General features: G+C 31.9%; 3 protein-coding genes and 1 long non-coding RNA gene across 4 annotated transcripts; 3 read left to right on the top strand and 1 right to left on the bottom strand.

Moving 5' to 3' along the window:
- The first annotated feature begins 7,565 nt into the window (after nucleotides 1–7,565).
- LOC108844386 (zinc finger A20 and AN1 domain-containing stress-associated protein 4) lies at nucleotides 7,566–8,772 on the top strand. Its single transcript, XM_018617638.2, has one exon. The coding sequence runs from the start codon at nucleotides 7,972–7,974 to the stop codon at nucleotides 8,473–8,475; it is 504 nt and encodes a 167-aa protein (XP_018473140.1). The 5' UTR covers nucleotides 7,566–7,971; the 3' UTR covers nucleotides 8,476–8,772.
- A 1,670-nt stretch (nucleotides 8,773–10,442) lies between these two features.
- On the bottom strand, nucleotides 10,443–10,953 carry LOC130509760 (uncharacterized). The gene is made up of 2 exons (XR_008943724.1): nucleotides 10,805–10,953; nucleotides 10,443–10,657 (listed from the first exon to the last, which is right to left on the bottom strand). It is a non-coding gene; the product is annotated as an uncharacterized LOC130509760 (long non-coding RNA).
- A 2,352-nt stretch (nucleotides 10,954–13,305) lies between these two features.
- LOC108847907 (GDSL esterase/lipase At2g36325) lies at nucleotides 13,306–17,307 on the top strand. Its single transcript, XM_018621276.2, has 5 exons — nucleotides 13,306–13,458; nucleotides 13,607–13,834; nucleotides 15,362–15,639; nucleotides 16,086–16,377; nucleotides 17,050–17,307. Exons 1-5 carry the CDS (start codon nucleotides 13,401–13,403, stop codon nucleotides 17,253–17,255), a joined length of 1,062 nt encoding a protein of 353 aa, XP_018476778.2. The 5' UTR covers nucleotides 13,306–13,400; the 3' UTR covers nucleotides 17,256–17,307.
- A 3,388-nt stretch (nucleotides 17,308–20,695) lies between these two features.
- Nucleotides 20,696–22,856, top strand: LOC108844135 (probable LRR receptor-like serine/threonine-protein kinase RKF3). The gene has a single exon (XM_018617349.2). It carries the CDS (start codon nucleotides 20,798–20,800, stop codon nucleotides 22,664–22,666), a length of 1,869 nt encoding a protein of 622 aa, XP_018472851.2. The 5' UTR covers nucleotides 20,696–20,797; the 3' UTR covers nucleotides 22,667–22,856.
- Nucleotides 22,857–26,631: the final 3,775 nt, after the last annotated feature.

Below are 26,631 nucleotides of genomic sequence, written 5' to 3'. Positions count from 1 at the left end.
TTTACTTATTATATCTTCAATAAACTTATATATTACTAAAATATAAATAATAAAATATTTATAATTAAATTATCTTAGATATAATTAAAATTTTAAAGTTATTTATAAAAAAAATGTATAGATTATTTTTTATTTTTAAAACTTAAGTGAATTTTTTTCAAAGTTATTATTATATATTTTGATATTTTGTTCAAATTTTTGAAGTTATTTATATTTTGAACCTTTTACCTTTCAAAATTGAACAAAATATTAAAATATATAATAATAACTTTGAAAAAAATTCACTTAAGTTTTAAAAATAAAAATAATCTATACATTTTTTTATAAATAACTTCAAAATTTTAAGTATATCTAAGATAATTTAATTATAAATATTTTATTATTTATATTTTAGTAATATATAAGTTTATTGAAGATATAATAAGTAAAAACATGTTATGTATTTATGTAAATCAGAAAAAAATGATCACCAAAGTTTTAAAATTTAATACGATGAAAAAATAGTAGTTGATGTAATTTCAACTTTTTAATAATATTTTAATGTGGATTTATGCACGTATTTGACACTAACCGTTAGTTCAGGTTGTATTTGGCACGATCCAAATTGTTCAGGTTGGAATAGGGACTTTTCCCGGATAAATAGACTTCACTAATAAGAAGAAGTAGTAGTAGTGGTATCTCACTCCGAAAGCACCATAATTTGGGATATGCCTCCCAAATGCATACAAACCAAAATAAAAAGTTTCGATACTTCTGTTATATAATCACAATTATAGATACAGTATATATGTACTCAGAAAAAAAAATCTCAAAGTATTCTCAAGTTTCTTCCAAGACACACTTGTCGATATAACACCTTCATAATTAAAATTTAATTTACACACAGGAATAATAAAAATCTAAAACGAAGTTCTTGCCGACAATAAATCAATTATTAGAGGGGACATGTCAAAAGAAAGTACAAATAAACAAATAGAAAGCAAAGTGGGAACATGGGACAAGGGAATCTTAGCGGCTGAAAATGGGGTTTATTTGGACCAAACTTCTCCATTATCTCTATTATTATCAAATAATCGTATATAATCAAGATTGGAATAATTTGTGTATGAGTTGAACTATATGCATTTTAGAAATATATTTTTTCTCGTTTCCACATATATAAAAGAACTTTAAAAGAGAAGACGAAAAGGCCTAATCATACAAAGCTGATTAAATACATTTATTATAACAGAGTAAATCATTCTAAAAGAGGCTTAGGATCCGTTATGACTAGGGGATTGTAAAATTCTAATTATATGCACCATACCAATGTCTTAAGTGAAACAATGTTTTTCATAAAAAAAAACAATGTTTTTCATTTTCGAAATTGCTAACGGTTTCAGAAGGATCCGACAGATAAAAACATTCACCAAAGTATGCTATGTATTATTGCAAGATCATATATATTTTAGTGGTCGATTGTTAGAAAAGAATCACATGAAGACATAAATGTACATGGTATTAACAAAATTTATGATTGATCTAATGAGAAGGATTCTTGTTGGGAAAACTCACCACACAAACTCGCTGAAGCACTCTCTGATGCACTTGTCGTATTACGTTAGAAAGTATGAGTTTGTAGATCTATGGAGAACAGAAGAAGAACACGGAATAAACATAGAAGATAGACACCAGTATTGATATCCCAGGGTTCACCTAAACGTGGTTACGTCCCTAGGGCCTGACAATGAGGCAATTCACTATAATCTCAAGTACAAAGACATAACACCTCTCTATCTCTCTCTCACACACAAGCCACAAGCCAGCTTGCTTGGTCACGTTTGGACCTTTCGGACCTTGCCAAGGTTATGAGAAGAATGCACACGAGCTCCTCTTATATAGTAGGAGTTTATTACATTAACCTAGTTGGATTAGGGCATTCGCCCCTTTCCATAAACCTATTAGGAAATATTCCAAAATACTTTCAACTTCCATAACTCCATGAGAAGTAATATTTCCAGGAACATATCACCTTCAATAAAGTGATATTTCCTTTTTCCTAATATGACATCCTTGTCTTGGTTTAAGTTATGCGATCTTGTTTGATTTCCATCACCAAATCTTGACTGACGAAGTCCCTGAAGTATTCGCTGATGTAGTCTCTGAAGTAGTCTCTGACGTAGTTTCGAATCCCAACAAACTCCACCTTGATGACATCAAACATGATCCACTATTTAGGTTAAGCAAACTCGTGCTTTGCCAGATGAAGTCGATGCTCTCGACCATCCCAAGAAATTTAACAGCTTCCTCAAACTCAGGAACCACCTTGGTTACAATATCAGCAGGATCCCTTGAAGTACATAACTTCTACACACTTGCATCACCTTGAGCGATATCCTTGATGAAGTGCACCTTTCTGCTGACGTGCTTAGCCTTCTCACGATCCACATTGTTCTTTACTGGAAACAATGAACGTTGAGAGTCACACGATATTACCACCGTGTCTTGCTTGAATCCAAACTCTTACACTAAGCCACCTTTAACCACATTCCTTCCATGACACCTCCTACCAGCGCCACTTCTATGATACCTCCAACCAGTGCCATACACTCTTCTTTAGTCGTTGACAGAGTCACTACAGTTTGTAATCTTGATCTCCAGCTGATTGTATCACCACCAGCCATGTAAACATAATTTGAGATCAACAATCTTTTGTCCCAAAAAACAGGAGGCAAAGATCCGAATCACAAAATCTTTCAACTATAAACACTTCATTCTTCTCTGAAGCATAATTTGATCTTGTGTTCCCGTGAGGTATCTCAACTCCCACACAGTCTAATGAACCATCCCAGGCTTACTAATAAACCTGCTAACCAACCCATATAACAGATCACTTCCTTGTACATAGAATATCATCCATTCATATCTGCTTCATCATCTACTACAGCAGATGCTCTGAAGTGTACACCAGCAGGTGTTGACACACTCCTCTTATGAAGTAGAGACACGTGATCTTCTCTTCCATCAAGCTGAAATCCTCCTGGTTGCTTTATGTAAATCCATTCTTCAAATACTCCATGAAGAAAGGCCGGTTTATACCAAATTGCTCAAAGTCAAAGTTCTCTGTAGCAGAAAACCTCACAGATACATGTCTCACGATGGGTGAGAACACATCTTGATAATCAATTCTCTTTCTCTGAGAATATCCCTTTGCAACTTAACCAAGCCTCGAATCCAGGCTTCTCAACACCAGTTGTACCAGACCCCAGTTTAACACATCCACTTGCAGACAATCGCTTCACGCTTCTTAGGCCTTTTCACAAGTTTCCAGATTTGGTTCTTATCTAGTGAAGTCATCTCTTCACCCCATGATTCATTCCATTGACCAATTTATTTTGCTGCTCATCGCTCCATGATTGTCTCGAGGTTCTTCAGCACATACCTCATCAGCTACATATAGCATAAAACCTGCTACATCCTCGGATTCAGAGTACTGTGCAGGTGGCACTGTTCTTCTTCATACTCTGTCCATTCCTAACTGACATCCTTCAAGACTTTTACCTTGTTCAACATCTACATCAACAGCTATGTCAGTTGTTTCGTCAACAGCTCCACCTGAAGTCTCAACTTCCGGTCTGATGCAGCGTCACCTTGTTCAACATCTACGTCAGCAACTATATCAGCCGTTTGGTCAACAACTCCACCTGAAGTTTCAACTTCTGGTCTGACGTAGTGTCCTCATCAATAATATAAAACCGTAGATTACAGTGTTATAACCACCCTCCTAAAACAAGGACCACCTAAACCAGTGATTCTTCAACCTTCCAGCAAAAATACTCAATACCCATCTTGCACTGCCGTCTGTACCAACGGAACACGCCGCTTAACTCCCTTGGTTAAGAAGAATTTCGACAACAAGACCACATGGTACCATTCACAAGGTCACCTTGAGGGTAACATCCACACCAGACTTGAAGTTACATTTGGAGATCCACACACAAAACCGCATGTACATACCTGAGAGCTTTACATGTATCATGTTTCCCAAAACTCTCACAGAACTCCAAAACTCCAATCGTCCTCCTTATCAATCACCCCCTTCTAGGGCAAGAATCTGTAGATTCTTCATACTCATGTGCTCAAGACGTCTATGCCACAAGACTGTCTCATCCATAGATGGTTTCTTTCTGCCACTGCTATATATATTCCACCTGATGCAGTTTCTCCATCTAACATGTACAATGACTGAGACACAGTTCCTTGAAGAGCTAGCTTACCATGCTTGTAAAACTTAGTTTTCCCACGTATGCCACTATGCTCAAAGCCTAATACAACCAAGGTTCCAGAAGATATCAGGTTCTTTCTTAATTCCGGAATATACCTGACATCTATGAGTGTCTTAACCGAACCTTCATAAGCTTTGTTGATTGTACCAATCCATTGCACTCCAACCGCGCAATCATTACCAAGAAGTACTTTCTCCGAAGTCAGCTCTTGAACCATGTGAAAACAATCCCTCCTACACGTCCCGTAGTAAGAACATCCAGAACCAATCACCCACTTATCATGACGCTGCGTATCTGTTACCGATAGTGCATCACCCTCTAAACCATGATCTATCACACCCGCTGCTTCAGCTTCTTTGTCATACTTCTTCTTTGTAACATAACAGTTATTCCTGGTGTTCCCCTGCTTCTCGCAGAACCAGCTGGTAATTCTAGACCCTGAGCTTGATCTAGAACCGACCATACCCTTCCTCACAAGATCCTTTTTCTCAGACTCGCCTCTAGCATAATATCCTTCACCATCATCATGTGAAACCTTAAAGGTTTAAAGATCTTGATCTTTAGACCTTGCAGCACCGTCACCTCTTACAACGACAAAACATCCTTGCCGTACTTAAGCGTTTCCTTGAGAGAGCCGAACTGTGAAGGTAGCAGATTCAAACAACAGAATCGTCCTTGCACCTCCTCTGACACAGTTACATTCACGCTTGACAGGTAAGACACCATCTTCCAGAAGCCATTGATCTTCTCATACTCCGAGTATCAACCATCTTGAAAATATAGAATATGTGATGCAAGTGAATTATATCCAGTAGAGTCTTGGAAAGAAATAACATCTCCAGCATAGACCATGAAGAAGCCGTTGAAGTACACAACTCGTTCTTCCTTAACACATGATCTCCCACACTGAGACTGATCAGATTCATCACCGTCTCTGATCTTCCAAGCCTTCCAGCTTCCTCTTTCACCAACCGCTCCCTGTAAACATCCTCGTCTTCATCCTTCTTCATCGCTGAGACAGAAGGTGACCCGGACTCTTCTAATACATCCTTTAGACCAAGGACATACAGATGCATAAGCATCCTCTTCTTCCACAACGAGAAGTCTCCCTTCCCATCGAACTGCTCCACCTCAATCCTTACTTTAGGTATTGAGATTAACACCACCTAAGGCTCTGATACCACTTTTTTGGAAAAACTCACCACACAAACTCGCTGAAGCACTCTCTGATGCACTTATCGTAGTACGTTAGAAAGTATGAATTTGTAGATCTATGGAGAACAGAAGAAGAACACGGAATAAACATAGAAGATAGACATCCGTATTGATATCCCATGGTTCACCTAAACGTGGTTACGTCCCTGGGGCCTGACAATGAGGCAATTCACTATAATCTCAAGTACAAAGACATAACACCTCTCTCTCTCTCTCTCTCTCTCACACACACAAGCCACAAGCCAGCTTGCTTGGTCACGTTTGGACCTTTCGGACCTTGCCAAGGTTATGAGAAGAATGCACACGAGCTCCTCTTATATAGTAGGAGTTTATTACATTAACCTAGTTGGATTAGGGCATTCGCCCCTTTCCATAAACCTATTAGGAAATATTCCAAAATACTTGCAACTTCCATAACTCCATGAGAAGTAATATTTTCAGGAATCTATCACCTTCAATAAAGTGATATTTCATTTTCCTAATATGATATCATTGTATTGGTTTAAGTTATGCGATTTTGTTTGATTTGCATCACCAAATCTTGACTGACAAAGTCCCTGAAGTATTCGCTGACGTAGTCTCTGAAGTAGTCTCTGAGGTAGTTTCTGACGTAGTCTCGAATCCCAACAATTCTAGTCACCATGACAATGATTTGGATAAAATTCAACTTGATATCACCAATACGATAACTAGATGAAATGTGAAATAAGAAACAAATATCATACAGTTCCATGCCAACAAAAATATATATCATACACTTTAGGAAAATTCATTGTTTTATGCCCATAAGAGCTTATAATATAGAAGTGGACGAAGAGGAGAGAGAGAAGGGATAAGATGGAGAGAAGAAGTGTACTAGTACGGAGAGAGAAGATAGACTTCCAATTTGGCTTCTCTACTAAACTGTCTTTTCACCTTTTTTTCTTTTTCTCAATACGTTTTGAAGACCCCATATTCACACATTTTGACACAAGATATATAACCTCTATACATTTTGACATATTCAAGATTTTTTCTTTCTAAAACTCATATTCAAGATATCTGGTACTTGGAACATATTAGGCCATCCCCATTTGAGGATTTAGGGAGAAGGTCACACGTTTTTCAAAAAAAAAAAAAGTATAATAATCAAAACATGGTGATTGGTGAACTCCAATCACATAAGTTCGTTGTAGTGAACCGAGTTTTTACTGTTCCGCGGGTCCACGATACGTGGCGGTCCGCGATAGGTTCAGTTATTTATATATATTTATTTCTTTATAAAAAAGTCAAACAAAAAAATTAAAATAATAAAAAAAATCGTTGGAAGTCGGGAATTAAAAGATTGTTGATGCGCATACCCTTAACGCAGGTCTCATAAATATAGTCTGTTATATTCGATAAGAGATCTTCCATAATAAACATACATTAATCACGTCCTTACATATAATCTGAATATAATTTCGGATGCGATCGTAAAGATTAGAGTATCTGAAAGTAATTGAAAATAGAAAAAAACATTAAAATAAGTATCACAAAGTTGAAATCAGTATAACTTTAGGTTAATAAATATATACTATCTTCGTTTTATAAAATAAGATTTTCTAGAGTTTTCACGTTTATTAAGAATATAATAAATATTTACAATTTAATTTACTATTTATTCTCCATCCATTTTTCAATACGATCCATCAATAAAATTTAATCAATTCGAATATTCACAATTAATATTCTTCAAAAGTATACAAAGTACCTAAAAATATAGAAAATCTATTTTGTGGAACAATAATAAAATCTAGAAAATCTTTATTTCGAAAATGGAATGAGTATATAAGAACAAAAATGATTGGCGAGTATTTTATTTAACAGAGAACAGAGAACAAATATACATTTTCTGTTTTCTTTTTTTTTTTTGCTTTTTGACATAACTAATCAAAATTTTCATTTTCACTTTTTGAAACAATAAAGTTATTAACAAAAAAACTTTGAAGAATTAAACCTGTAATTCATCCGATAGTTTACTTCAAAATTTTGGAATTGTCGTTTCTGCATTACAAACTATATCAGTAGGGTAGGTTTATGCAATTGGAACTCTGAAAAAAAAACATAAAATATAAAACTAAATACTAAAAAAGTAATTTTATTAAGTTTTGTGCATCATCATGAAATGGGCTCTGTACATAGTGTAGTATGATAAATCCCTCTCTTTCTCTCTGCCCGTTTCACCCCTTTATAGAAAAAAACCAGTGAATCATTCTTCTACTTCTCCAAAAACAGGTTAACAACAACACATACACATCTCTCTCTCTCTCTCTCTCTCTCTCTCTCTCTCTTCTTCGTTTTATAATCTCCTTCTTCTTCTTTATTTTCCGCCATTTCTGTTATATTTCCTTTCTTTTTTTAGGTTGCCGAGAAAACGCAGGAAAATAATTCTGCAGAACTCGGTGACCCATTCTCCCTCTAAAATTCTTTTTTTTTCAGTTTTTCGACGATCTTTATTGGTTAATTACTAATGGCGGAGGAACATCCATGTCAGACGCCGGAAGGCCACCGTCTCTGCGTTAACAACTGCGGTTTCTTCGGAAGCTCAGCCACCATGAATCTCTGCTCCAACTGCTACGGCGACCTCCGCCTCAAGAACCAACAGCAAGCTTCCATGAAATCAACCGTCGAATCCTCCCTCTCCGCCGCATCTCCTCCGTCGTCCTCACCGGAGATCGCGCCCGTCCTCCAAATCCACCCGGCGGAACCGCAGCTCCCGGCGACGGAAAAACAAATCCCGACGGCGACGGAGGAGCGGCAGCAGCCGCCGCCGCCGCAGCGGCCTAATCGGTGCACCGCGTGCAGGAAACGGGTCGGGCTGACCGGGTTCGTGTGCCGGTGCGGGACGACTTTCTGTGGGGCCCACAGGTACCCGGAGGTTCACGGGTGCACGTTCGATTTCAAGACGGCTGGGCGCGAGGAGATCGCTAAGGCTAACCCGTTGGTCATAGCCGCGAAGCTCCGGAAGATATGATCTGAGCCGTTGCTTTGCGTTTACCGTGAAAAAGTCCCCCGATGCTCTCTGTGAATCTCAGCCGTTCAAGCATGGTTGTTATGTTGAAACATACTTTATGTTACGGACATGTGTAGTTACGTAACCAAAGGTTTTCATTCACCTTTTTGATTATTTTCTTTTTCTTCCGGAAGAATTTTAAGTTTGATAATTGTGTGGCTTATGCTTGTAAAAAAGAAAAAGATTTTATTTTGGGGAAAAAAAAAAGAAAATATGTAAAATTGTGTGTCTCGCTTTTTTAATATTTATTAGCAACAACGTTTTCTTGACCAAAAAAAAGACAGTTTTATCATCTTTCAACCGGTTAGCTTGTCACTAGGACATCCAAGGCAATGACATGAGGTCCGAGTGTTGTTTATGATAAAGATCAAAAGGAGCTTCGGACCGAAACTGCAGTGGCTAGAGGTTTAAGCGTTTGATGATGAGGGTGAAGACGTTAATGGCTTGAGATTAATCCACTAGTATGGAGCTAAGTCTAGACTCTAGAGACACACAATAAAAAATGTAACTAATGCAAAAAAATTATTTGCAAAAATTAACTACGCCGTAATCTTAAGCTGGTTAATTGCAGGGGTTAATTGGTTATGTACCTTTAAAGAATTTGAATTTTCTTTAACAAAAAAAGAGTCTGAAATTAGTTAAAATAAGTGTGTGTCAACCCTATCAAAAATTTAAAGACAATGGAAAATACTTAAATCATATAAAACTTCTTATTATATTTTAATATTTATACTACCATTTGAAGTTTTGAACTATGAAGAAGGTTATAGTTTTCTTGTCAGATTTAAATAATAATTTTCTTTGCATTTATATTGGATGATAGTTAAACTTTTAACAAATACTAATTTTTTTTAGCAAAAAACAAAAATAAATATAAAACCTCTAAAACATGTCGTATTATTGAGGAATACTATAACCAAGGAAAAAAAATAAATGTTGTATTTTACTTTCATTGTCAAATGCTTCAAATATTTATGTGTTTATGCTAGGTGAATTTTTTTTTGTCTTCGCTAGGTGAAATTTATACTTTTCTATTATCCCACAAACAATATTTTTAGTATATTCATATTAATCTAACCTGACATATCTTTTCATATGTGACCTCCTTTTTTATATGGAATAGTTTTTATTAATTAACTCTTTTTCATATTTTGGCAATATCATTAGCTGTATAACGCATTTAGCCATTCACCATGTTAATTATAAAGGAATGGTAACTTGATAAATTGTGCGTTAAATGTTAGTTTTTTCATTATGTAACAATCAATGTCATTTTCTTAATTTTAGTTGGCAATTTGACTATTCAGCAAATAAATCCTATAAATTAATCCCGAAAAAGTTAGAAATTTTGAAATTTTTTTATAAATATCTAAATACAGGAATTTTCATTTAGGCATTTTTAATCTGTAACTAAAAAAAAGATATTTAATCTGACATAGTCTGAAAAATATAAAACTTCATTGAAGATAGAAAATATTTATAACACACTACAAAATAATTGTTGGTTAGCATCATTTATTTTGTATTTTTGCATTAGTTATAAATGATGTAAAATAATTTTGCATCGTTTATATAAACGACTCTGAAAGTGGTGATGCAAATAATTCACATCATTTTTGTAGTAACTGTTGTAAAAATGAAAAATATTTACATCAACTATTATAAATGATGTAAATATATATATATCAATTACAATAAATGATATTAATATTTATATCATTTACAAAAAATGATATTAGTATTAACATCAATCAAATAACTGATTTTAATAATTAATTATATTATTTGGTAATTGAATTAAAATCAGTATCAATTTTAATGTGATTTTCTTATTTTTCCTGTACAGTTATTAAGTAAATTATTATCACGTTGATTTTTTATTTTTATTAATATTTATACAAAATTAATATCAAATTAATATCAGTAAATAAATAAATAAAATACTTTTATTAATTATTTCTTATTCTCTTTCCATTGATGTTACAATTAAAAAAATATGAAAATTATAAAAAGAAGAAAAAGAAAGAAGACAATTAAGAAAAACAGATAAACATTATTAGCAAAAGTTCTTGGATCAAGCTTCTTCTTCTTCCCATTCTCTGTATCTTCTGCTCTTGGTTGTAGGGGTTTAATCTAATAGTTGCTTTTACAAATAAAACCATCATCATCATCAGTCATTACTCATATAAGAAAATATCGATTCATAGACAAAACAATGTAAAGAAAAGTTTGCATCTGAATGTCACTATTAACTAACCTTAACCAATTTTTTTACAAAAAAAAAACTAACCTTAACCAATGGTGCGTGAGGTAAACAATAATAGAGTTTACGAAAGTTCCAAGAATATCATTTTCAGATCTTCAGATTCAACCTCTCTTAAACTGTGTTAAAGAGCTGTGTGTGAAAGAAAAGACTTTGGAAAAAGATGCAAAGGATCGTTATTTTTATTCGGTTGATTTCTTATAAGTAGGAAACGTGAAGTAGTGGGGGAGATAAAAAAGGAGATATTGCTATATTTTTGGTAACAAATATATACCATATATATTTTAATGGTTTACAATTTTCTTTATAAGACAAATTAACGCATTAAATATATAAAATTAACTAATAAGTAACATTTATTAATTAGGCCGAAAATTTAGAATATTAGTTGTAAAAGATTAGGCATTTATTTCTTTAATTCTATATTTTAGTGAGTATATTTTTTTTTTGTAAATCTATATTTCCAGATTCTTTATTTATCAATATATATGTCGTTATAATTTTAATATTCAAAATATCAATTAATCTATTTTACATATAAAATCAATTCAAATTATTTATCAAAGCATTAAAAATCGTTTCTAAGAGTAGATATATAAAAAATATTGATATTTTAACTTAGAAAAAGAATATTTTTTCAAAAAAATATATATAACCAACACAAATGAATAACGTACATATATTATTAATTAATGAAAATTATGTTAGTATCATTTTTATCATTGATGTCAAATTTGCAACATTTATTAAAGTGATGTTACTTTTGTATCATTTTTATAAGTGCTGTTAATAAAAATAAATAAATGTATCGATCATTTAACTGATGTAAACTTATATTTTCTATCATTTTTCAATAAGTGATGTAAACTAATATAGATTTGCATCAATTGCATTCAATCGATGCCAAACAAGTTAATAACCGCATCTATCTTATTAAAACAGAAACATTGTAATGGACCTAACTATTATTTTGTAAGATTTTAAATTAAATGCACACTCTCTTATATAGGTATATGATATCCACATGAATTCATTAATAGACTGAGACTCTTTCTTTTATTTTGTTGGTTTAGGAAATAAATGGTCCAACGCTAATTAAAAGATTTGAAATATATTCATGTTCATAATCATACGATTAGCAACTCCATCTTTTCTTTATTTAAGTTAGTGCATAGTTGCATACGATTATTGTTTAAAATTGTCCTCGGGTTCAACAAAACATATTATGTACAAATATATGTACAGATTCTATTTACCTCTATATTACGTAATGTGTAATATTATTAAAATTGAATTTAATACCACCAAACCTTAAGAATACATATAAACATTTCTTTGAGAATATATCTTCTCTATTAAAAAATATGTATCATTTTTATCTACTATAAAACAGTCATATGATTATAATTTTATTATAAAATAATTTTAATTAGAATTTTATTATAAAAAAATAAAATAAAACCAAATTTTATTATATTAGTCTACTGTAAATGTTCATTATACATTTTTGTCTACATAAATATATAAAATACCAAAATTTTAACAAATGTTTGACTAATTATTTTATATTAGTTTAATATCTTAATAAAATTGAAATTATGTGTATATGCACGGGTCTGAATATAATGTTAACTAGACATATAAATATAAATATAACTATTATAAAACTAAAAATATATAACACTAAAAATATTAAATTTATTTATAAAACATGTTTAATAGATTAACAAAATGACCCATAATTCTATATTTACAATTATGGGTGATTTCGCTAATAAGATATATTAGGAAATTGCCTTAGAGAATATTTGTGTAGTATATATTCGATGCATATGATTATTTACATAACAGATATAGATATCTAGAATTTTACTTTCAAAGAAAATATTTTATGGAAAAATACATTCAAGTCATTACAATTATACATAATATCTCGGTAACCATATACTGTGATTTGGTATTTATTATAAATTACTTAATTGGTTTAGTATATATATATATCGGTGGTACATTATTGTTACCCTAAAATTAAACTATAAATACTGATCTTCTACATCATTTTTACACACCCACGATCACTTCCAAAAAAATAATAATAATAAAAATGACGAAACTAAACACTTTTTGTTTATATATCAGACACATATAATATATTAGACATCAGAATATAATAAAATTCACCAAATAAATATGTAATAATTGTTTTTTAAATAATTAACTTTATAATGTACAAAAAATCAAAAAAAAATTCATAACAATAAAAAAAACATATCTCATGCTTCCAAAAAATATGAAAACCCGCTCGACCGGGCGGGTCATGATCTAGTCGTTTGTTATGACTGATGTTAAAACAAATATTTTGTATCATTTCCTAATAAGTAATTCTAAATAGTATCACTTATTTTTCCGATTCTATTTAAGTGATGTAATATGATTCTTTTTTTGTAGTGACATGAAACCGAAGAAGCAAAAGGAGTTTAAATTACAAACAGAGAAATTAATTAATTCAATATTCGAAACCGCTAAATCTAAAACTCATACGCCCACAATCTCCTTGACATTTATATACATTCAAGCAGCTTCGTACAGAGCAACAGTAACACATGTACACAAAGTTCCCACCATGAACATAAATAAAACCACTCCTTGGTTTCTTGTCTTGTGTCTGACTCTTTTATCAGGTAATCAATATCTACCTTATGTTTTCTTCTGCTTAATCTGCTTTCATATTTACGCTCACTGCTATCGCGTTGATTGATGAATCTCCACATTATAAATTTGATATAAACAATAAGTTAATTCGTTATATTAAATTTCTAATGGCTCTAGGCTATAAAAGTGTTAAAGGATCGATTTCTCCATCTAGCGAGCCCACTAAAGAAGATGGCATGATTGGTTTCAAACCGAAAACGTTGTTTGTGTTCGGAGACTCATATGCAGACACCGGGAACACACCAGTCATTATCTCCCCCTCATGGAGGTTTCCTTACGGAATCACTTTCCCGGGAAAGCCTACCGGCAGGTTCGGTGATGGTCGTGTCTCAACTGATTATTTCGGTAAGTTTAATTTGTTTAAAATATTTTGGTTAACACCATGCATACGACAATAGACTTTTCATATGGAAAAATACAACAACTTCACACCTACAAGTTTGGTTTTAATCTAAATAGGTTACTGGTTCCAAACTCAGTAGCTATTTCCGAAAACTCTGAAGTCTCTTACATAGATTCGCCTTAGACGTACAATGCATGTTTAAGTTGTAAATGAAACGTTATTTTGGTATTCATAAATTGTATTCCCTCCGTTTTTAAATACATGAAATTTAAGAGTAAAAAATGTTTCAAATTACATAAAAACTTTCAGTTTTTAATGTAAAATTTGTTATTTGATACTCCATCCATTTTTTAAATAAATGATGTTTTAAGACTGTACATATAGATAGAAAACATATTTAATTTCATACATTTTCTAAATAGAAATATTATTAATTATTTACTTAAATACAGTTCAATCAATAATAAATAGAATGTATAATAACATTGGTTATATAACATTAATTGTTAATAAATTTTATATTAAAAATTAAAAACGTCATCTAATTTGGAAAAAAATATTTCTCCTAAAACGTAAAATATTTAAAATGGAGGGAGTACTATATACCTCTTTATATTATATCTAGTTTCTATTGGTTAGTTTATAGTTATGTAAAATAATTTTTTTTCGTAATCTATGTGGATAAACTTAAATAAAAAATCTACTAAAAGCGGATGGAGTATTTAGTACTCCTTCCATTTTTAATACACGATGTTATAGATAATTTTTTCCAAATTATATGACATTTTCAAATTTTAATATAAAATTTATCAACAATTAATGTTATATGACCAATGATATATTTAAATTCTATTTTATTATTGGTTGAATTGTGAGTTAAATAACTAAATATGTTTTTATTTATAAAATATAAGAAATTAAATTATTCATTAATATGTATATATAATCCTAAAATGTCATGTATTTGAAAACGGAGGGAGTATCAATATGTACTTGTTTTTTTAACTTGATGTTCCATTAATTGTGACACTGAGATTTATAGAATTTTTCTTTTTTAAAATGGTAATTCTATAATTATATATAATACGGTATATACTTAAAGTAGTCAAATGTCACGTTGAAGTCACTCAATTCTAATTAATAATAGATTATATACTGTAGTTAAAGACAATTTTATATATTTTTTTATTTTAATTTAGCAACATTTGAAAATTTGTTGACCAAAACTAACTAAAGTCTACTGAATTATTTGATTTTGTTTATTTCATACGCGAAATAATTCATACGAGTGCACCAAAAATATAATGTAAATCGGTTGCAACTATAAGTAGCTATTTGCAATCGTTAGAAACATCTTAATTAGTCGTTACATACACCGTATTCAATTATTAAACAGAATATCGTAGTAATAATTTATGTCATATGAACACATAAATAAAACGGTATTATTATTTTTTACGTACGAAAACATACTATATTCAATCCAAAATCAAAAATTCATTAGTTTTGACTCGTATTATATCATGTAGCGAAGTATCTTGGACTTAGAACGCCGATAGCATACAAATGGGGGAGGTTCGCACGACCAAGACAAGCTGTGAAAAAAGGAATCAATTTCGCATTTGCAGGAGCCGGCGTGTTTGATACAATTTTCACAGTCCCTACCGCGAGTATGCAGATCAATTCCTTTGAAAGACTTCTCCAGAAAAATGTTTATTCACCCGCCGATCTCAACTGTTCCGTAGCGTTTTTCAGCTTCATCGGCAATGACTATATCAAGTACAACATATTCAATGGTACCTCGCAGGTATACAAATTAATAATGATGTTATGTGGTTATAAAAGTTATCGGCTACTATATTAAAATTTGTTGAGTAACACGATGAACTTAACTTGAAAAGAAGCTAGAAAATTATAAAGAGACTCGATTGGAACAAATACTCGTTTAAGAATTTTTATTAATAATGTGAACAATAATTTTCAATTTACAAACTCTTATTTATTAGCTTCAAACCACCGAATTTTCTCTTTTTTTTTTTTAATTGTTGGAGGTTTTTTTCTAAACCAAAATAGATTATTGTACGTAACGAAATTATGTTAAAACCGTATATCGGGGGATTTAACTTACCACAAAAGGTAACAAGTTAATCATTTTTTTTCATAGGATACATAATAGTCATAACAAAATAAGAGTTACCAATGTTTAGGTAGCCTTGATATTTTCATAACAAAAGAAAATGAAATGGCATGCAGGGCCGTCCAGCATTGATAAGGAGAGTTGTGAAACAGATTTTATTGGATGTAAAGCGAATTAAGGACTTGGGAGTGAGAAAGGTGCTTGTGGTTTTATCTCCACCGCAAAATTGTGTGCCGTTATATTCCACTTTTAAAGGCTGCAACACTAATAACACGTTCACGAAGCTCCACAACAGTCTTATCCGTGAAGGATTGAGAAAACTAAACGATGAGAATAATGATAAAAGCTTCCTCATGCTTGATCTCTACAAGGCTTTCATGACCATATTCAAGTATAGAGGAGTTCCAGGTACGTTGTTCTTTCATTCATTTTTTTGTGTGTAACTATAATCAGAGATAACGCTATGATACTGTTTATGAATAATCTATCGGTATCACTGAACCTAATAGAGTCTTTTTATGCACAACTGGATAAAACATTCGTCCTTATCATTAAATTTTAAAAAGATATTATACATAGGTCGCCTCACCTCCAAATTATCGAAATTTATCTTTTATATTAAGATTAACTTATAAATTTCATGGACCTCTAAATCTTACATCCCACCTGGAACGTACTAGCGTACTTTTTTTTATACTGTGAGTAATTAAACTAGCATCATCATATGATAACTGTTCTCAATAAAAGAAAATAAAAAGAGGACGTGAAACCAGTGGCGGACCTAGCATGCATTTTAACCTGTGTCATAATATTATTAGAGTTAAAATAAATTATTTATACTAAAAAGAAAAAGATATAATCACTTAAAAATATGAAACGTATGAGTTTGAGCTTAAGTTAAGGGGTGTCAACTAACAATAATTTAACCAAAGTATCTATTTTCTTAAGGTTAAAAATCTAACTTCTATAATTTAACCTGGTGCAAGTGACACCCCTACCGTGCACATAGGTCCGCCTCTGCGTGAAACAATAGATAGTTCAAGAATGTAAGTTTGTGATACACATGTTTAACTTGGGCAGGGATTTCGACATTTCCGGAACCATTGAAGGCATGTTGTGTGGGAAGAAAAGGAGGAAACTCTTGTGGAGATGTAGACATACTGGGTAGAAGGTTATACAGTCTCTGCAAAGATCCAAAGTCATTCTTTTTCTGGGACAACGTTCATATCACTGATGAAGGATGGCGTTCTGTATTTTCTCTTCTCCTACCTGATTCACGATTTTGAGTTGAGTAGATATTCAACAATTTACCAGTACTCATAATGGATCATGTATGTCTTCAAAATTTCAACTACTATTGGATTGGATGAGTAGCCAATTCATGTTTTATAAAGCAACTCATATAAAAGATCCATTACGTGAAATAAGTGTGAAACTTATTAACTAAAAATAATGTTACAAGAAACTGATTAATTAAAAATTATGTGAATATATGTCTAAACCAACAATAAGAAAACAATTATAATTTTATGACATTTGCTGTCAGGGCGGCCCTGAGTTTTAAGGGGCTATATAGACGATATTTTGAAAACTTCGGTTAAAATATTTTAGGTAAAATTTGGGGGTCTAAAAAAAACTTTTGGGGACTTTTGTATATGTAATTTTTTAAGAAAAATTTGGAGGCACAGAGCCAATGTTTCATTAGAGCTAAAACCAAAAATATATAATATTATACCCTTTGTTGCTCTAGCTTATGGCTTAACCAACCGAAGCAAGATCAAATTCGTTAGTAAGGAACACACGAGTACCTTCCACCAGAGATCATAAAAAGGAGAAGAAAATGGTGCTGAAATAGACTAGTGGACCTGTGGACGTTCGGGTCCTTATGAGCTTTCATTCGGGAAGACATCTTTCAAAGGTTACCACAACGAGGAGACATTGTCTAACGTTGTTGCTGAGCTTCAGGCGAAGGATTTGATCAAAAGGTTGCTGAAGACGGATCCAGAGACGCGCCTTGAATGTAAAGCCATGGGATATCTATGAAAATGGTGCAACGAAAGTGACTTCTTGAAAACCGTAGGAGTTCATCTTGAGTTCGAGTTGTTTTGGGGGATAGAGTTATCAAGATTAGCGTTGTTGTTGTAAACAAGAGAGATAGCAGACATTGAGAGTAGATAACTAGAAACTGGTAATAACAAGAGAGACCGGAGAAAGGACACAAGAACATTAAATAGCAAATGCTAGAAAGAAGGAATACCTAAAGCTCAGAGCTATAACTTGGACCAAAAGTAAGCTTTTGAATGTCAATGTTTCCAGACGCCGTGGTTTTGGGCCATTTCGGTTAAGCGGAGTATTATTTTGGGTTTGTAAAAAGAATGCTTATTTTGGGCCCATTTAAAGAAATGATACTGAGGCCACCATTAATATATGGTTTCTGAAAATAACTACAAATTTGGGAGAAAGATCAAGGAGAGTTTATGTTTCACAAATTCTCCTACATTTGTGAGATATTCACACTGTCCTACATGTTACTCATATAGTGGCACAATTATTAATACATATAATTAAATATTAATAATTTTTCAATAGAGGCTAACGTAAGTCTTCTCATGTCTTAATGTTCCTACTAGGTGATTTTCCCGTGTTCATGTACGGATATAAATATTTATAAAATAAATATATTATAATAACTGATCGCTATATACTTTAATTTTAAATTAAATTAATAAATTTATGCATAATTAATATTAATAATATTACAACACTTTAATTAGACATATGATTTTAGATATGTCATATTTAGTCGATTTTTTACAGTCGATTTAATTATCATTTAGGTATATTGGATTGCATTTATTTCTCTGAATTCAACTAAAATATTTTTATTCCAAATATATTAAAATTTTGATTAATTTTCTTGTTTGCATTTAGTTTGGTTGTTGTCTTCCTTAATTTTAACATAATCTATTATTTTAGATATAAGGTTGATTAGTCGAGTCACTCATATTGTGAGTATATTGAGTTACGTATATTCTTTCAAATTCAAATTGAAATATAATTATCTTTTCTGGTTTACGTGGTCGGACTAATAAAATTAAGTATCCAGACTCCGTTTAGCAAAAATCCAATTGAAAATTAATATATATATATATATATAATATATATTAAATATGTTAAATAAAATTATTCATCGTTTAAATGTGCATGTATGATCATAATATTTAACAAATTACATGTTCATTTTAAAAAATAATATATATTAGATAATAAAACGATGATCAATAGGAAGTTACATACATAAGTAAGTGATACAGTTTTGGAAACTCATGAACACCTATCAATATTTACAATAATTAAAATATTTTATAATATCTAAATAATTTATTTAATAAATTTATTGAAAAGTAAACTAAAATTTATTTTCTATAATCTAAAAATGAGAATTCATATTTACTTTGGTATTTTGATTATAGATATATTAAACTCCACAAACATTAAAACATAAAATTTAAAGCAAATTTAATATTAGGAAAACATATAATTGTAATAATGAAAAATAAAATATATCTACCTCGTTAAAGTATATAGTGTTATGTTATTTAAAATATTTTATAACTATTTGATCAAAAGATGTTTATTGTTAAAATGATAGTCTTTTATAATAACACTTAAAATAAGCAGTAAAAAATTGTGATTGTATTTGAGAAATCATATTACATAAGTAAAATATATTTATAGATATTTTGCTGTAATTGAAAGATATTATAGTCAACTAAATATATGAAAAAAACATTTCAATAATACTAATTATAAACAAATTTTAGTCAATTAAACATATATCAGTTTATGTTACTTAATTATTTTATGTAATCATCTAAGAAATTATATATATATCAAAATATTTATATTAATTTGAAAATAAATATTTTGTATTGTTTAAAATTATGTTTTAAAATAAATAATATTTCTTTTTCTAATATCAAAATTATCTTTCTTAAATTAGTTTTTATGAATAACATTATATACAAATATATATATTTCATCTACGAAACAATAGATATAAAGTAAGTATTTTATTACTTCAAAAATATATTTTATGTTATTTAACAATATTTTTAAAATAGAATATTACTATCTTGTGAAATTTCCTTTTTAATGAAATCATATTATATATACATATATATTTTCGTTTTTAAATTTTATTTTTAAAATTTATAAATGTTTCCTTTTTTAGTATATATGTTATATGAAATTTTTTAAAAAGGAAACTACATAAAAACAATAATAGTATTTAAATGTAATATTTTTAATTCATTAAGGGTATCAATGTAATCAATCATCGTGAGAGTTAACGTGAGCGCGACACATAAGGAACTGACTTCTCAAATAATATTATAGAGATTTGGTCCATTATAGAATTATTTATTTTTTGTAGTAATACTAAATAATATATTTAAGAATTGTTGCCACATGATATAAGACACGTATTGACTTTAGATTTGCTTCACAATTAAATTATTTAAATTCAAATAGGGTTCTGTAAAATACTAAAAGTGAAAAAGGTTAGAAGTTGAATCCAATCAAGAATTTTAAATATTATCATTACCACTAACAACCATTGAAATAACACCAAGGAAGGTTCTCATGCAATTTCGGAGTCAAAAGATAAATCAGCCGTTACTGTATTATTAATAATAAATTATTACAAAACACACATGATGAAATACACTAGAGAAAGAGACGAGAGAGTACAGGATATTACAAAAACAAAGTCAACTAAATCCTTTCTCTCTCCTCCCTTATTCTCTTTTGCCTGCGCCACCGCCAAATGTTTCTCCGCCGAACCGCCGTCGTCTACGTCCTCCTCTTCTTCACCGTAGCATCATCCTCTTCTCTAGTCGCAGCTCAGAACTCCTCCTGTCCTCTCGACTTCTCCATCTTACAACCTTTCAAGCGTCCAAGCCCCGATGGCTCCACCACCTGCCAGTACCTCCTCCAAGGCCTCCGTCTCGTCTACTCTCACCACCTCCGCCAGACAGGTTCCTTCTCCCCGCCGCTCTCCTCCGCCTCTTCTTGCTGGGACGCTTTACAGTCCTCCATCTCCGGGTTCCTCCCTCGCTTCGATGTCAGATCAAGATGTGGTTTCCAGACGCCGTGGATCTCCCAGGGATGTATGAACATCACCACGAGGTCTCAGTTCGAAGCCCTGATCCCTAACTCCACGTTGAGTACGGCTGTGATGAGATGTAACCTCTCCCTTGAGAGTAACACACCTTGTGCTTCGTGTACTCAGAGCTTGTCTGCCTTTCAAGCTTATCTCACTGGAGCTTCTCTAGGAAACGTCTCTGACTGTACTGCTTTCTCGTCCATCTACGGCGCTGCTTTCTCCAACAGGTTCGGTCCTACGGACAAAGGTACAGCGAAATGCTTGTTTCTTCTTGATCTTGCTTCTTCTTCTTCTAGCAGCGGATCCGGTAAGAAGGTGGTGAAGATACTAGTTCCGTTACTCGCTCTGTTTCTTGTATCCTCTGGTTTGATTCTCTGGTACTACCTGAGGAGAAAGAGAGGCTTCAAGATGAGGAAGCTGAAGCAGCAGAGAGATAGTTTAGAAGCGGGTACACGTTCCAGGCTAGACTCAATGAGCGAGAGCACTACTCTCGTTAAGTTCAGCTTCGAAGAGATCAAGAAAGCTACCAAGAATTTCTCCAGGCACAACATCATAGGCAGGGGAGGCTACGGTAACGTGTTCAAAGGAGTCTTGGCCGACGGCACGGAGGTTGCTTTCAAGAGGTTCAAGAACTGTTCGGCTGGTGGGGATGCCAACTTCGCTCATGAGGTTGAGGTTATCGCGAGCATTCGCCACGTCAATCTTCTCGCATTGAGAGGTTACTGCACGGCGACTACGACGTACGAAGGTCACCAGAGGATCATAGTGTGTGATCTTGTGAGCAACGGTAGTCTTCACGACCATCTATTTGGAGACTTGGAGAGCCATCTCGCCTGGCCTTTAAGGCAGAGGATCGCGCTTGGGATGGCGAGAGGACTGGCTTATCTGCACTACGGCGCGCAGCCTTCGATCATCCACAGGGACATCAAGGCTAGCAACATTCTCTTGGACGAGAGGTTTGAGGCCAAAGTTGCGGATTTCGGGCTAGCGAAGTTTAACTCTGAAGGAATGACGCATATGAGCACGAGGGTCGCGGGTACGATGGGATACGTGGCTCCGGAGTACGCGCTCTACGGGCAGTTGACAGAGAAGAGCGATGTGTACAGTTTCGGTGTGGTGCTTTTGGAGCTTCTGAGCGGGAGAAAAGCCATTGTGACAGACGAGGAAGGGCAGCCTGTGTCTGTGGCTGACTGGGCGTGGGCCCTTGTCCGAGAAGGGCAGACGCTTGACGTGGTGGAAGACGGGATGCCGGAGAAGGGATCTCCGGAGGTTCTTGAGAAGTATGTGTTGATAGCAGTGCTCTGCTCTCACCCTCAGCTACACGCAAGACCAACAATGGATCAGGTGGTGAAGATGCTGGAGAGTAATGAGTTCACTGTTATCTCTATACCTCAACGGCCGATCCCTCTGGTGGCTTGCAGGGAGGAGATAGACCGCTCTGTTAGTAGCAGCAGTGGCTCTGGGAAGCTGACTAGCCCCACGGGTTATCAGGCCTTCTCCTTTGGAGCTGATGGACCTGGACACATATAAGCTCTAGTTTTATATGTTCTTTTTTGTTGGCTGGTAACTTGTGAATAGTTGTTAGTGTACATTCATTTCATTCTTTGATGGTTCTGTCACCTTAAGCATATGATGTATCGCTCCAATAAATTTATCTTTGTGTAATGCTTTCTATCCAGAGAGTTAAGTAGAGATAATAGATATCTTACATGTTCGTATATCTGTTTGTCCTAGACTAAGAAGAAGTTGTACATATTTTGATAGATGAACCTTGGTCTATTAGACCCTTCAAAGCCCACAGATCACCCATGATAGGGCCACCACCTCCTGTCAAAGAAAATCATATCTCAAACACCATAGTTTCAGTTTAGTTATCAGCTCAGGCAAAACAAACTAGAGCATTCATATACAAGTATAAATCCTTATAATTGGAAGAGGCCGGTTTATACAAAATTCATATACCATCAGTACACCCAGTCAGGAAAACTTCTTCATTAATAATTGGAAGTTATTAACTGACACATCAGCATCCTTAACATGAGCCTGCTTGTTCAGCAATAACATATGGGAAGTCTCTCCGCAGCTGTGGAAGACAGTGGCAAAGCCAAAGATTTTTTTGTACGGGTCAGAAAAAAAGATTTATTGTATCGGAGTTATATTTTTTTTTGAAACTATAAAAAATGAAGTTAAAACTAAAAAAAAAAATCTAAAAGTTTTAAAGATAAAAGATATAAATATTTTAGTTGTATAATTAAATTTTATCGTTAATGTTTAATAATTATTTTTGTGGGATCAAATTTACTTTTTAAATAGGATCAATACAAATTTTACTTAAATAAAATAGTAATAGGACCAGCTGACCCTCTCCTTGTTAGCTGCCTTTCCCCTTCCATGGAGTAGGAAGAGGAAGCTCCAACCCAGTGCTGTCTACGGTAGCGATGATATCGGAAATGCATGGATCATCGTGTTTTGGGTGTTTGGATCCGACAGACCCGACTTTTAATTCACTAAACCGACAATCTTGTTTATCTTTTGAAGACTGAAATATATGTCGGATTTGGTTATGGAAGCCGAAATTCTAAGAATTCATTTATGCCATTACTTAAAATTTGGAAGATTCTGATTCGGTTTGCTATATCCAAAAAATTAGTGAATACTTAAATTAATAACTTATTAGTTTTGAATTATAAAACTCAAAATATAATTTAAGAAGATAGCATACTTTTAAAGGTATGTATATTATTTAAAATTTATATGAATATAAACAAATATATAATTTTCATTCGTTAGGTAAGTCTATTCTAATTTTTAATACTTCAGAATATGTTAATACTTTGTACTGTACTAATCTTAAAATTCATATATGTTTTATGATACATATTCATTTACACTAAATAATCTAATAAGAATAATTTTTGTAGATTAATAGGTTTAGTTTATAGTATTTAAGTGTTGTAAAATGATTTTCTTAAATTTACTTTTAGTAAGTTTGCGTAATTCTTAACATAAGCATCCAACTTTGTCGACAATGTACAAATACTTCCGATTCTGTTTGATACATTTTAGAAAGATCATAGAAAAATTTACAATACATATTTTAACCTTCATAAAACTAGAAAGTAAGCTAGAATATTAGTTTTATCTTTGTATGAAATTTATAATATACATTAGAACTAATATAGTTCAACAGATGCAATTCTCTTAAAATTCAATTTTATATCATAAAACATGTTAATTATTCTCATGATTGTATTAGTTTTTTTATATTTCTGATTTATATAAATTTAATAGTTATTTTTTATTATTAGGTAATAATATCCAACCTAAACTGACTAATCAATTCAAATTTATAAAGAAAAAAAGTTTATTATTACTTATTTGTCAATCTATACTATTAAAACACATGACCTTTTTAGATTCCCTTGGAATTTGACAGTATTTACAGTAATATCATTGCATTTAAATTTTTATTAAAATTAAATACAATTCTTAAGCTACCATAATCGTGTAACATTATTTACTTTAAATAAAATTATGTATCAATTGTAATTATAACATATATCGCTACCATAATCATATAACATTATTTAAATATTTAAAATTTCTTAGGTATTACAAAAATATTTTTTCTCACTGTTAAGTTATATAAAAAATTAGGGTAATTATTACACATTTTTAATATAGTTGAAATTAGTGTTGAAGTGGAAACTATTAACGAAATAATTATATTTTAAAAATTAGATCCAAATTATATTAATATATAGTTGAAATAAGCAACTAACGTTAATGCTGCCCTAAATTTATCAGTGTTTCTGTTTCTAATATAAAAGAACACCTCCAATGAACATTGGGGAGTTCTTCACTTTTAAGACAAAGAAAAAAATTAGAAAAATAGAAAAGAAAGTGTATTGAGATTCTAAAATTTATCTTTATAGGAAACTCATTAGAACTTTTAATCCCATATGTCCACTTATTGATCTTTTTAATTTGTTTAGATATTTGTTTTTAGATAGTAACCAATAATGTTGCTGTTACCATTACAAAAATCAATATCTTGGATACCATTATCTGATATATGAAAGTGATTGTCTTATTGACTCTGTGCAGGTACAAAATATTTAGAGAGAACACTAATATCAATACATACAAAAGTTTTTGCTGTCAATAAACAGAAGAAGAATAGAGGAGAAATGACGATATTCCTAATTATACAAAAGGAAAATGTCTGTATTCTGTAGAAGTGTAAATTGCATTAACTGCGATAATTCATTTATTGTAATAATCCATAGAGTATATACTCCAAATTTGGTCGTGTATTTATTGCAACGGCATTTTTTGTAATTCTTGTAACAAGCTAAAGGTTATTTAGTTTGGACTTCGAAAACAGTCGTACTTCGACATTCAACACTTCGACTTAGTAAAAATGTCATAACTTAAAAATAATTTTTAATACACATAAGAGATAAATGAAAGATGGATGATGACGTTGGTGATTTTTGATCATTCGATTATTTTCTCTAATGAGATTTTCTATGAGTTTCTATAATGGGAAAGTAAATTTAATAAGTTTATAGTGCTTTTTCAAATAATTCTTATTTTTGTCTCTGTAATGGGGTTTAATTAGTTTTCGAAAACGAATTCAACCATAACATCAAATTTATCAAATTTAGTGTTATTTTGATGCCAAATTTATGATGTTAGACATTATTTTAAAATTAATATTAAATGTGAAGTAAGTTTATAATTTTCTCTTATAAATAGCCCTTCTTTGAAAAATAAAATTTTCTCTTATAAATACATAAAATATTTGTTGATCATTAATTTCAGTGAAGAAACATATTTACATGTACAAAATGTCACCCATCAACAATATATTGAAACTTGAAACGTACGTACATATATTATTACTTTATAAAATTTACAAAATGAAAACTTGGTTACTGATTTCTTTTTATAACTTTTAATTATTTTATTTATGTTAATAATTTTCTTGAGATTACATAAATATTTCATATATTTGAGATATTAATATATTTAATTTATCTACAAAATAGTTGAAAGAGAAATAATGAAATCTACATCTTTGACTAAAAATGGCAGATTTAATTGACATCTTATATCTCTTCTTAAATGTTAGACAAATATAATATCATTTTATTTATTAGTAAGTCTATATAATACATTCTTCAAAAGAAATGTAAAAATGTAGAAAGACCAAAAACTTCGCCCGCCTATTGTCTCTCTCTCTCTCGCCAAGCTTAATGCCGGACGGAAACAAATAGACTTGAGATTTCGAATCTTGAATCTCGTCTAAGCATATTCCACCTCTTTCCTCGTAACTCATCAAACCGGACGACTCGTCCGCGAAGTTAGGACGAGATCAAGATCTGGTCCGAACGATGAGCGGGAGAGGGAGTGTACATTCTAGAAGCTTTAGAGACGTATTCATTCCTCCGGCAGAGGACAATGTTTGCGGAAGAAGCGAACGGAGAGAG

The sequence above is a fragment of the Raphanus sativus genome, chromosome 3 (genome assembly GCF_000801105.2).
Source record: "Raphanus sativus cultivar WK10039 chromosome 3, ASM80110v3, whole genome shotgun sequence".
NCBI lineage: Eukaryota > Viridiplantae > Streptophyta > Magnoliopsida > Brassicales > Brassicaceae > Raphanus > Raphanus sativus.
The sequence above is the reverse complement of the archived record's forward strand: the minus strand, read 5'-3'. Positions and strand labels throughout refer to the sequence as shown.

Coding starts and splice junctions, on each gene's coding strand:
- LOC108844386 (XM_018617638.2), top strand. CDS start 7,972: ATGGCGGAGGAACATCCATGTCAGACGCCGGAAGGCCACCGTCTCTGC.
- LOC108844135 (XM_018617349.2), top strand. CDS start 20,798: ATGTTTCTCCGCCGAACCGCCGTCGTCTACGTCCTCCTCTTCTTCACC.
- LOC108847907 (XM_018621276.2), top strand. CDS start 13,401: ATGAACATAAATAAAACCACTCCTTGGTTTCTTGTCTTGTGTCTGACT. Junction 13,459..13,606: donor GTGTCTGACTCTTTTATCAG/GTAATCAATATC, acceptor TAATGGCTCTAG/GCTATAAAAGTGTTAAAGGA. Junction 15,640..16,085: donor TATTCAATGGTACCTCGCAG/GTATACAAATTA, acceptor AATGGCATGCAG/GGCCGTCCAGCATTGATAAG.